Source organism: Belonocnema kinseyi, chromosome 2 (genome assembly GCF_010883055.1).
Source record: "Belonocnema kinseyi isolate 2016_QV_RU_SX_M_011 chromosome 2, B_treatae_v1, whole genome shotgun sequence".
In the NCBI taxonomy this organism is placed as follows: domain Eukaryota; kingdom Metazoa; phylum Arthropoda; class Insecta; order Hymenoptera; family Cynipidae; genus Belonocnema; species Belonocnema kinseyi.
Window position 1 is genome coordinate 17,361,879 of NC_046658.1, and position 13,523 is coordinate 17,375,401.

At 30.5% G+C, this 13,523-nt stretch overlaps 1 protein-coding gene across 5 annotated transcripts in view; it reads right to left on the minus strand.

The window, feature by feature from the left end:
* Nucleotides 1-7,249: 7,249 nt before the first annotated feature.
* LOC117167048 (ribonucleoside-diphosphate reductase subunit M2 B) overlaps nucleotides 7,250-13,523 on the minus strand; it is a 45,305-nt gene continuing 39,031 nt past the window's right edge. The window contains exons 7-8 of one of the 5 annotated variants that reach the window (XM_033351625.1): nucleotides 11,073-11,240; nucleotides 7,250-8,051 (exon numbers count right to left, since the gene is read on the minus strand). In XM_033351625.1, the coding sequence (XP_033207516.1) occupies nucleotides 7,905-8,051; nucleotides 11,073-11,240 (315 nt within the window). In that variant the 3' untranslated portion in view covers nucleotides 7,250-7,904. Of the gene's footprint in view, nucleotides 8,052-11,064; nucleotides 11,241-13,523 lie in introns of all 5 variants that reach the window. The other 4 variants (XM_033351624.1, XR_004466349.1, XM_033351627.1 and 1 more) reach the window with 4 other exon arrangements.

A 13,523-nucleotide genomic window follows, 5' to 3' on the forward strand; every position in this document is an offset into this window, starting at 1 on the left:
GGTGTGCAAAGAAACTGCACCACCGACAATGACCGACATGAGGTAAATGAAAGTGGCCCTCAACCCTTAACATGTGTGCGTCGGGTGGCCATCGTAGGTATATCGCACGCACACAACCTGATATCGGCTTTAATTCAGGCAGATTTAGAATTGAGATTGTTGGTATTTTACTGTTCGATCCCGAAGCAAGTAATTTTGGACAGATACAATCTGACAGATAAATGGGTCAATTTTGTGTTTTTAACTGTCCAGTGTTTCACCTTAAAATCTGTTTGTAGATTTTGTATATTTGTGCTATAATTATTATCCATAGCTGGTTCAATTTAATGACAGAGTAAGCAAATCTGCAAATACCTCAAGAAATTATAGGTTATGTTTCTATGTTTACCTTTCAGCTCCACTCTCCTCATCATTGTTTTCAGGTTCTTTTTTTTCAGAATTATCACACCAGGTGCGATCGAAAAATCGTTCGATTATCAACATCAACCCCTAAATATTTGACCTAAAAAAAAGTCGACGACATATTGTAAGTCACAAAAAATTAAATAAATGTACAACTTCAAGTCGAGTGGTCACTGACTGGGAAAACCCGGAATTTTCCACATTAATTTTTTACTTTTGTTGATGATTTTATCTAAATTTTCCTAAAGAGTCATCTTTTTTTGGGTAGAAAAATCAACTATATTGATGAACACTCGTCTATTTCGAACAGCTAGTTCGATCTTTTAGATTAAAAGTTCGCATTTTAATCTGAAAATTTTTCTATTAAATTCCGCGATCAGAATTAATCTCTTTCGTTTAAAAATTCAACTGTTTTGTTGAACATTATTCCAATTTCAACAGAAACTTTCATCGGTTAAATTAGAAACTAGATTTTTAATTTGAAAAATTTTACTATTAAATATCGCAACCAGAATTAATTTCTTTCGTTTAAAAATCGACTTAAAATTAAACTAATGATAGTGTCTAAATGCATATAGAATTGATAGTATGATGATAAGTGGCATTGCTGTGATAGAACTGGCACCACTTCTACAAACTAGGTTTTGTAAGATACTTGAATCGGATCTGATCTGGGAATTTACACAAGTTTATGTCTGAAAAGAAAAAAATTTAATGTTTTTTTGTAGGTCAATGAATCCTATTTCTGCTTAGGGGCCGTGCATACATTAAGTCATCCTTTTTGGTTGAAAATTCGTTTTTTGACTTAAAAATTCATTTTTTTTTTTTTTAGAAATTTCATTTTTCTTTTTTAAAACTGGAAATATCTTATTAAAACTTCATCATTATGATTAAAAACTAATCTGTTTCGGTTTCAAATTAACTTTTTATGGTATGTTTAAAATTCACAATTTTGGGTTTGAAAACTTGTATTTTCGCCTCAAAAATGCAGTAATTTTTTAGTTAAGGATTCGTAATTTCAGTTAAAAATTCATTCTGTCTTAAAAATTCAACTATTTTGTTGATAAGTCGTTTTTTCTAGGTTAATTTTTTTGAAATTGTAAATTTAACTATTTAATTTTCGTTTATAAATGTATCTTTTTAAATTAAAATTTTAATTATTTTGGTAGAAAATCACGTTTTTTTTTATAAAAATGCAACTATTTGGCGGAAAATTAGTTTTTTTTTTAGCTGAGGATTCAAATATTTGATTGAAAATTTCAATTTTTTTGATAAATTCAACTGTTTCTGATTTAAAATTTAATATTTTCTGGTTGAAATATTAATTATTAAATTATTTGTTAAAAATTAATTGATTTGGATTAAAACTTCAACTTATTGTTTTAAAATTGAACTATTTTCTTTAAAATTAATTGTTTTGGTTAAAGTTTCATAATCTCAGCTGAAAATTCATCTCTTTTGCTTAAAATAAAACTACTTTGTTAAAAATTAGTTTTTTTTGTTTAACGTTTATTTTTTCATTGATAATTTAACTATTTGATTGAAAATGCAACTGTTTTTGATTTAAAATTAAATGTTTGGTTAAAATTTAAACTACTTTCTTTAAAATTCATATATTTTTGTTTGTTAAAGATTCATAATTTTAGTTGAAAATACATCCTTTTGCTTGAAAACGATACTTCTTTATGGAAATCTTTTTTTGGTTATAATTAAACTGTTAAGTTGAAAATTATTTTTTTTTTATTTAAGGGTTCTAGTATTTTGTTGAAAATTCGTATACTTCATATAAATTTAACTGTTTCTTCATTATTTATTAAAGATGCATAATCTTTGTTGAAAATCGAATTGTTTCGTTGAAAAATAATTTGTTTTAGTTGAGAATTTAAGTATTTCATTTAAAATTCAACTCTGTTGAAAGTTGAACTACTTTCTTTAAAACTCAGTTTGTTGGTTAAAGATTCATAATCCTAATTTTAGTTAAATATTTATTTATTGTAGTAAAAAATTTTTTTTAATTAATTTTTTAACTGAATATTCAATTTTTTGTTTTAAAATTAATTTTTCTTAGTTGAGAATTTCAATATTTCATTGAGAATGCATATTTTTTGAATGAATTTAACTGTTCCTAATTTATAACAAAATCTTTTTTTGTTTGCAATATCAAATATTACATTTTTTCTTGAAAGATCATCTTCTTAGATTGTAAATTCAACTTTTTGGTTGAAAGTTGAACTAAATCCTTCAAAATTCATCTTTTTGGTTAAAGATTCATAATCTCAGTTGAAAATTCATTTATTTATTTTTTGAAAATTTATATTCTGGCTTAAAACTTAATTTTTTAACTGAAAATTTAACTATTTGGTTAAAAGTTGAACTAAAACTAGTTCAAAATTTATTTCTTTTAGTGAAACATTTTTCGTTAATTAATTTTTGTAACTGAATATTCAATTGTTTGTTTTAAAATTAATTTTTCTTAGTTGAGAATTTAAATATTGCATTGAAAATTCGTATGTTTGAAATAGATTTAACTGTTACTAATTTAAAACAAAATTTTGTTTGTTTGTAATATCAAATATAACATTTTTTTTAATTCATCTTCTTAGATAACTTCAACTTATTGCTTAAAAGTTGAACTACTTTCTTCAAAATTCATTTTTCCGGTTGAAGATTCATAATCTTAGTTGAAAATTCATCGTTTGTTAAAAATTGAACTACTTTATTAAAAATTCTTATTTTGGTTAAAAATTAATTTTTTATTACATTATAATTTAAAATCTTTGGCTGAAATATCAACTATTGCGTTTTTTGTAAAAAAAATCATATTCTTTGATTGGAAATTCCACTCTTTGGTTGAAAGTTAAACTATTTTTTTCATAATTCATCTCTTTTGTTGAAAATTTATATTCGGAGTTAGAACTCAATTTTTTAAATGAAAATTTAACTATTTGATTAAAAATTGAACTGTTTGGTTGAAAACTAATTTTTTTTAGTTGAGAATTCAATTATTTTGTTGAAAATTCAACTTGTTGGTTGAAAGTTGAACTACTTTCTTTATAATTCATTTTATTAGTAAAAGATTCGTAATCTTACAGTTAGTTCAAAAATAATTTCTTTTGTTGAAAAATCTTATTTTTTTAACTTAATATTCAACTGTTTGTTTCTCAAATTACTTTTTCTGAGTTGAGAATTTAAGTATTTCGTTGAAAATTCGTATTTTTTGAATGAATTTAACTGTTTCTAATTTAAAAACTAAAAGATCTAAAAGATCGAACTAGCTGTTCGAAATAGACGAGTGTTCATCAACATAGTTGATTTTGCTACCCAAAAAAAGATGACTTTTTAGAAAAATGTAGATAAAATCAACAAAAGTAAAAAATTAATCTGGAAAATTCCGGGTTTTCCTCTAAACTCTAGGGTACTTCATGGTGTTCAAAAATCTGGACTATAGTTCCCGGTTTTCCCAGTCAGTGACCACCCGACTTGAAGTTTTACATTTATTTAATTTTTTGTGACTTACAATATGTGGTTGACTTTTTTTTTAAGTCAAATATTTAGGGGTTGATGTTGATAATCGAACGATTTTTCGATCGCACCTGTTGTGATAATTCTAAAAAAAAGAACCTGAAAACAATGATGAGGAGAGTGGAGCTGAAAGGTAAACATAGAAACATAACCTACAATTTCTTGAGGTATTTGCAGATTTGCTTACTCTGTCATTAAATTGAACCAGCTATGGATAATAATTATAGCACAAATATACAAAATCTGCAAACGGATTTTAAGGTGAAACACTGGACAGTTAAAAACACACAAAATTGACCCATTTATCTGTCAGATTGTATCTGTCAAAAATCGCTTGCTTCGGGATCGAACAGTAAAATACCAACAATCTCAATTCTAAATCTGCCTGAATTAAGGCCGATATCGGGTTGTGTGCGTGCGATATACCTACGATGGCCACGCGACGCACACATGTTAAGGGTTGAGGGCCACTTTCATTTACCTCATGTCGGTCATTGTCATATATGCATATACGAGGTGTGTTCAAAAAATAAGGTGACTTTATGATTTTCTCAAAATATATTCATTTATTCCTCAATATTTATGTTGTCCCCTTCAAACTAATCCCCCTCAGAAATAATACACTTTTTAATACGCTTTTTCCAATCATCGAAGCACTTCTGATAATCATTTTGTGGTATAACCTTGAGTTCTTTTAGCGATGCAGTTTTTATCTCCTCAGTCGTTGAAAATCGATGTCCTTTCATGGGTCTCCTCAGTTTTGGGAAAAGAAAAAAGTCACTGGGGGCCCAATCCGGTGAATGTGGAGGCTGAGGCACGACTGTGGTACTGTTTTTGGTCAGAAAATCTTTCACAAGCAACGATGAATGAGCAGGTGCATTATCGTGATGCAAAAGCCACGAATTGTTTTTCCAAAGTTCCGGACGTTTTTTGCGTATCGCCTCTCGCAAAAGGCGTATGGGCCAACCGTTATGCCAACATCTTCAGCAACTTCTCTGATGGTAATTCGGCGATTTTTCAACACCATTTCTTCCACTGCTTGAACGTTTTCATCTGTTGTTGACGTGCTGGGACGTCCAGGGCGAGGTTCGTCTTCGACATCCTCTCGGCCTTCTTGGAATAGCTTGTACCACTTATACACATTTTTCTTACTCAGAGTAGACTCTCCGTATGCAAATGTCAACATTTCAAGAGTTTTTGAGCACTGGATTCCATTTTTCACACAAAATTGAATGCAAACTCTTTGCTTCCATTTTTTTCGAAAGAAGAAAATTGCCGAGCATACTAAACCCTTCTAACCTTTTACGCCTCGGCCAGAAAAACAACACGAGCTATATAGTCAAAACTGTGAACATATGATCGTGACGAGTGTACCAACACAACGAAACAAAAAATTTAAAACTTGAATGTACGTAGCCCGCGAAAATTGAAGTCACCTTACTTTTTAAATACACCTCGTATACATCGACAACTGTAATTTGGTAGTTGTGAATTATCTTTTGTTAAATCTCCTTTGTTGAGGACTCAGCTATTTTGTTAAAAAAATTTTTTTTTGCATTAGACTACTTGGTTAAATGTTAAACTAATTGAGTAAAAATCGATACTTTGGGGTTGAAGATTCATCATTTTAGTTGAAAATTTAATTCTTTTGTTAAAAATTCTTTCTTTCTTTGGTTGGAAATTAATCTTTTTTGTTGAACATTTCTCTAATTTTTTTAAGGTTGAACGACCTTTAACAAATTCATTTTTTTGGTTTAAGATTCATTATTTTAGTTAAAAATTTATCTCTGGTTACAAATTTAAAAATCTTCTTGAAATGCATTTTTTGGTTCAATTCAGCTGTTGCTGTTTTAAAATGATCATATTTTTTAGTTATTGGTTAAAAATTGATCTACATATTTAAAACTTCAACTATTTTGGTAAAATGTTATGTTTTTTGGATGAAAAAGTAACTATTTGGTTGCACATTCGTTAATTTTTTAAAACTGAAAATTAGACTTTTTCATTTCCAGTGTAAACGGTTTTGTTAAAAATTTGGCTTTTTAATAAAACATTTGCATTTATAACCGAATAGTTTAACTTTTAACCAAATAGTTAAATTTTCAATCTACAAAAATAAATTTTAAACTGAATGGCCAAATCTTCAAACAAAAAAGATTAATCTTTAACCAAAAAGATATTTCAACGAATGCAGATGTTGCTAAGAGATGTATTGTAAAAATAAGGTAACGAATTTTCAATCATAAAGATTAATGTTCCATAAGAGAGTCGAATTTAAACCAAAAAAAGAAGAGTTACTTTTTCACACAAAAAATTAATTTATTTCCGAAAAAAAAAGAATTTTCAAAAATAGGTAAATTTTTTAACCAAAAAAAATGAATTTTTAACTAAAATTATGAATTTTTCAACTTTTTAAATACAAAATTTCATTAATTTCGATGTAATTTGGAATATAATAATTATTAGTTTAATTTTAAAGAAAATATTTATGTTTTTCATCAACTTTAATGTGAAAAGTCTAGGAGAAAGTGGGAGACTTAACTAATCCAGAGATTCAACAATTGGCAGAGATTTGCATTCAAAAATGTAACTTTCTTTCAACTTTGTAAGGATTTAACTCATGTAATCAAAATTCGTAAAGTTATATATCGCGTTATTCCTTACAAAGTAGTGTAATGAGTTTGTATAAATCGGAATAATGAAACAATTACTAAAAATTTTATGGCATTGAACGCATGATCTAATATTGGGGAGAAGATTTTCAGGGAAGAATTTACCAAGTGGCAACAAGCTTATTACATCTGTTTTTCTATACCTATAAGGTCATTGATTCTTATAATGCGCGTTGAAAAATTTTGCTAAATTGATTTACAAAATCTGTGGTGTAAAATGCAAAGTCCATTATTTAAAGAATATGATTATCATCAACGTGAGTTACAAAATTGTAATAAATGCTATTCATCAATATTAGGTGTAAATTAATTTTTAATAAAAACAGCTCATTTGGAATAAAATAGTTCAATTTCATTTTCTACCAAAAAATATAAACTTGGTTGAAATCCTATTATAAAAGATTAATTACAGTTTCAGATACAGAATTCATCCCTTGGTGTCTTCTATTATTTTATACTAATATTTTGTAACATTCATTAAATATGTATAACATAGAAAAGATAGCCTTTTGATTTATTCTTTTTTATAAAAAGATAAATAGGAGCGCGCAAGACTGCTAGTATTAGGATAAAAGTGTCTTATTATTCTTACTTTAATATTTACATTTACTTAGACATATTAAATTAAACTTCATAGCTTCAAAATGCAAACATAAAATTAAGAATATGATTTATTACCAAAATAATTATAAATATATACAAACATAAGTGTAAGATCTTTATGGGCGAAATTTAGGCACATAATTTATCGTTACACTTTGCAAAGTCATCTGATTTTAATTCTGAAACGGTTCTTTTGAATAATTAGTTTGTGTAAAATCTTAGAATGTCTCAAATAAACAATAGCTTCTATACATTTTGATTAAATCCTAGAATAATGCAACGAATATAGTTAACAAGAAATGACAATACAGAAGAAGCCTGAGTCCATAGTCTAGAGTTTAAGTTAGAGGAACTAACGACAAGTACATAAAGTACAATCTATCATCTACACATACTTCGGACAAAATCGAATGTACACTCAAAATAAATTAATTACTTGAAATAAATTATAGCCTTCTGATTCGTTCAACGGCGACAATCGTTATACTGGATATAACTTCTAGTACGAATTTTAAATATTCCGCAGTCATAAAAAATATAAGAATTTAAAGGTCGGTATTGTCAATTTATAACACAGCCGTTTTTTCCTCTCAAAATTTGGAAAATATGGGCAAAATGCGAAACGGACTTTTATTTCAAGAGTATTGTAGAAAAATGCGTTTAAAATTTGCTAGCCTAGTACAACTTGAAGTTTTAAATCTTATCCTAAAAGTCAGCGTTGAGCGTGAAATTACTCCTCTCCTGCATGACACCCCACTTTTGGTATTCGCCAACTTTCTTTTCGAAAAAATTTGTCTTCCCCTCGAGCGAAATGTGTTCCATGAAGTCGAATGGATTTTCTGAATTGTAGACCTAAAAAAAATTAAAAATTTTTTAAATAGGATTACGTAATGCACTGATTAATTTTAATTATGGAATATGGGAATTTAAAATAAATTTAATTGGAAAATTAAACCAATTTCTAATAATTTTCCAATTTGAAATTGAATAATCTTAAGCACTTCAAACTTTAAATCTTTGAGACTTCTGAGTTTGAGATGCTTAATTTTGCAACATTTGCAACTTAGAATCCTTCAATTTGTAATGCCTCCTCAGGATATCCACCCGACTGATGATTTTATATTCCCGATCAGTTGTTAGACCTTCAAAGTCAATTAAAAAGAGTTCAAAAGATTTTAATTATTTGACACGATTTTCAAAGATTTCAAGAGATTTCTAATAATTTTAAAATATTTTAAAGATTTCTTAGTGCGAACAGGGAATTTGGAACAAGAATGATAATTCTGAGTGGGAACATCAGATTTTTTTGGTCATAAGAATTATAATTTGGAACCAAGAATTTCGAGGTATCATAATTCTTTACGAATATTTCCTGTCCTAAAGTATAGTCCAGTTGAAAAATTCCGTACATAAACCTCAAAGGATGCTGTACATTCAGGGGTCCGCAGCCAGAGGAAATTTGGTCCCAAATACTCATCTGCAAGATGCCCCGTTTCCACCACTATGCCGCCTCACTTAGCATGGAAAAATTCTGTTTCACTCTTTACAGCTGAGTAGAGGTTCGTGGGGGTGAAAACGAGGCATGAGGCAAATGAGTATTTGCTGCCAAATTTCCCCTTGCTCAACAGCGCTGCTGGACATGTTCGTGTACTGATTCACGTACACGAACCCATACATGAAATCTTCATGCTTGCCCCAAAGAAGTCTAAGCAGTAAGCACCGGGTTCAGAGTAAATGAACAGAGACCTCAAGATGAAGGAAATAGCAGAAGCCGCCAAAAATTACCTTGGAGAAAAGGAGACCGACAAACGATCCTGTACCTTAGAGGGAACTCGATCAAGAGTTCTGCAGGGAGTCCAGGTTAAAAAGGAGGACGGGGAACGATTCAGAACTGCTCTTGCAGGGGCTCTTGAAAACGACGGTGGTGTTCGAAAACTCTTCCCAACAGCCAATCGTGTGAACTGCGACCTCGTAGAGTCAACAGAGGTCGTGCCGAAAACCGGTGCTATCATTGCCACAATCCCGGGAATATTGCCTGCGAGTGTACCCAAAAAGACCGTGGTGGCAATTGCCGCTAATGTAGCCTGGAGGATCACAAGGCGCTGGAGTCCCAAGAAATTTGATTCCGCACCCGCCCTCCAAAGCTAAAACAAACCCCTGAACAGGGTTATCGGAAAGGAGTAGGCCAAGAGGCTCAGGAACAAAGTTTCCTCAATTGAAGGTATTTTTTCCGGTGGATATGTTAGTCGAGTCATCTTTTCGTATTTTAAAGTGGCCGCTCTTGCATATGCGATCGATACCAACAGTCAGAAATCTCTGTATGTACCAATCGTTATAGATAGAAAATAACAGGGTTTTTAATTATTGCAACAAAATAACGGATCGTACGTTAAGATCCGTTTTTTCACTTGCGAAAAAATAGAAATCGTACGCAACTGTTATTTTCTGAATGAGCAATTATTTTTGCAATAATATAGAGCAACGATTTTCAAACTTTCAGGAAATTTTCCCCTTGCCATTCTTAAAAAGTGTGCAAAACTTCAGCACATAATAATCATTAGTTTCCATAAAAACTCATTTGTTATTAAAAAATTGGATATTTTTCAACGAAATTTCTACATGTTTGGCCGATAGGATATCAACTACAGTGGATGATTATCTTCCACAGGAGTTTTTATATCGAGCATACTTAGCGAAAAATCGAGTTGCAATTTTAAACATACAAGGCTAAAATTGACATCAAGCACAGAATAAGAACTCTACTATTCATTATTTGTTTAACATGTTTTTTTTAATCATTTTTTTGAGCATGTAGTTTTTTATCATGGTAACTGATTATGGAAGAAGGCTTGGCGCAATATGTGGTGGCGAAGTGGGGGAAATCGCTGTCGCGTACGTAATGGTTATTAAACAGTAAGACTTAATAGTCAAAATGTTGTTCCAGCCATTTTTTTGCTTCGACGAACATTCATTACCCAAAATCAAATAACGTGCAAAATAAGTCGAAAATGATACGTTTCTCAATAACCTATGAAATATTTTATGAATAAAAAACATTAACACTTATGTGAAAATAACCATTGAAATACATATTTTTATAATAAACACTTATCCCCTAAAGTTAATAATTTTCAAGATAGCAGATTTTTTTAAAGCCACTTTATTACGTTGCAACACAGGCATTTTTACGGAGCGAACTAGTTTGTAATAAAAAAAATCCTGCAAGGAACTATACTTACGTGTTTGATAAATACAATCATATCTGAAATGATCGATAAATTGTTTAAATTTTTTCAAATTAGGATACTTATTTTTAATTTGCTCGCTTAAAATTTATGCAACTCCCTGTCGATTGAACGGCACTGAAATGGAACTGCTTAGAGCTGTTTCAGTACTGCACTTCTAAAGCTACTCAAATTCCCGTTTTAAATGCCTGCTGAAGTTCCCTTTATGCCTGTGAGTATAGGCTACCAAGTAGACTAGATGAAAGGAATTAAAAATTAAAAAATTTAAATTATCTGAGAAAACAGAGATTCAGAGTCTACGGATTTCGATTATTTTAGATATCTAACTTTTTTTAAGTGTTTAAAATTCGAATAAATATAATACATCTTGTAAATGGAATAAGATACACCAAAACAGACATTTTTCATTCAAATCCAAAATAGTATGTTAGCATATAAGTTATAATTATAAAATATGTAAAATGATAAAATTTATAAATTTAAAAAGTTGTTGAAATTTGTGGAAAATTTGTCTGTTGTCAATTCAACTGTTGAATTTTGTAGTAAGTATGTCTCTGGGAAATTTAAACGAGTAATTTTAGACCAAAAAGATTAATTTGCTACAAAAACATGAAACATACCCACTTACAATGAAGGCTACCCAGGCGGAAATACACCGATGGCGCAGTACTGGCCTAGTACAGATTACCGGATTCACAGTACTGGGCATCTGTATTGGACAAGTACCTGCTGGTAATGCTCCGCAGTACTGGCGTGCGGTACTGCACACCAGTACTTGTTTTGTACTGTCAAAACACTAAAATGCTTATTATAATCATCAAATGTAAGTACAGCTTCAATTAATTAACAAGGGCGTAATTTATCACCAGGCGAGCCTAGAATAGAACATATGGTACGAGTAGGCAGACCACGAAAAAACTGTATATAAGGAACGGGTCCAGGACCCAAAGAGTAGAGTTGACTAGCTGACAGTCTACACGGTCTATGACAATAATCTGTCACCGGGTCACACTGTCACTTTTAAATTATTCAATAAATTATTAAACTTGGAAATTTCTTAAGGCTCATTTGGCTTGTCCTCGTGCCAACATAAGTTAAATCGAGGGAAAATTAGGAATAATGAATAATGTGAACAACTTCGATTATTAGAAATCAAACTTTAGGTATGACGTCACAGTTAATTGCGACTATTTTGTCTATATCTTTTAATGCTTCTGCTTAGAATGAATACATATATTACATTTTTAAACATTATATTATAAATAAAATTTCTAAAGCTACCAGGTTTCGAACATAATCTATACCCGAATCTATCGCCTAGTAATGGTTAAGAGTTTGGACCATTACTCCTATAGCTACATCTTTAAACAATTCTTGTTTCACATTTTTTTAAGGATTTTTTTTAACGTTTACCCTTAGTTTTGAACTTATTTTTAATATTTTTTGATTCGCAATCACCGTGTTATGAGACTGTAATGCCCCCTGAAAATTAAGCGTTACGAACCCTGCTTAATTGAAAGCCATATATAAGGATTTATTTATAATATTTTTTCCGATAAATAGGTTTTAAATTTTTTTATCTCAATCCTTAAAATCTTTACAGTTTAGTTTACCATCGCCAAATAATTGTTGTCCAATCGGACAAGAATTCAGAACTATTAAAATCTCACTTTTTACATAAATTTAATTCTTTCAATTTCTGATCAATTTTTTTAAATCTGAAAAAACTAGAAGAGTATTTTGTCAGTCAAAGGAACAAGCATTGACGATACGGCCATCGAAAATAAAAGTAAGTTATTTGCGAACCACCCATATATATAGGGTGATTTTTTTAACTTGAAACTTTCAAATATCCCGAAAGATACGCACTCTATGAAAAAAGGTTTTAAATAAAAATTTAATCACTCTGAGGAGTACATACACTGATGTTAAAATCGGATTCTTTGGATACATATGCGTATTATTTGTCTGAAACATTTTTCTCGTTTCGCGATAGATAACAATAAAAACTCGTACATACAAAAAATACATCCCGACAAACATAGGTAAAAATTCCTTCTTTTTGAAGTCGGTTAAAAATAAGGGCAATAGAGCTTCGGATCTCCTTTGTAAATACATGTAAGACAAAACTCATTTTAGTTAGATCAAAGATTATTCACGTGCTTCATTTTATCGTACTATTACAAAATTTACTACCGATGGAAGAGTTCAACGTAAGAAAAGGACCCGGAATGTCGCAGAGCAGTGTTTGGAAAATTTTGAAACGTAATAAATTTATTTCGTGTCATGTCTGTTTACACCAAGAACTTCATGGGGTTGATTTCCAAAATCGGGTAGCTTTTTGTCAGTGGGCTCGTGAACAAATACAACAAAATCTCAACTTTTTTCGTTATGTATTATTCTCTGACGAGTCGTCTTTTATGAACCATGGAATAGTTAATCGACACCGGTAGTAAATTTTGTAATAGTACGATAAGATCAAGTACGTGACACAATTCTATTTGGAAAACGCTGAGCGTAGAGACTGACAGCATTATCAAGAGTATTTCCAGCTTCTCCATACACCAGAAACATTTCAATTTCAATTAACATTTGTCAACTAATATAGGTCCACCATTTTGAAAAGTCGAAAATCACCATACGGCACAAGAAACTAAAGGAGATAGCAAAGAATTTTGAGCCCAATAACGTTTCAAAACCTTGTATCAAGTATTCTGTTGATTTAACTACGAGGGTAGTTCAATATGTCCTTAGAATGACCAACAGATGGCGCGCGAATCGCTCCAAATCATCTGTTTTCAGTCAGCACCACTCCCGACTAGATATATGGTGCAGTCACAGTCCACATCTTCTGAGTTTACGTGTTTTTATAACCAATTGAAAAAAAAATTGTTCGTTAAGAAAAATGAAAAAAAAAAACGATTTCAGAGGGGTAATCAAACATTTTCATTTAAAGGGTTTAACTCCATATGAGATCAAAAATGAATTGGACTCAGTTCATGGCACATGTGCCCCTGCCTTAGCAACGGTTTATAACTGGGTAAATGAATTTAAGCGTGGTCGTACATCAATAAGTGAC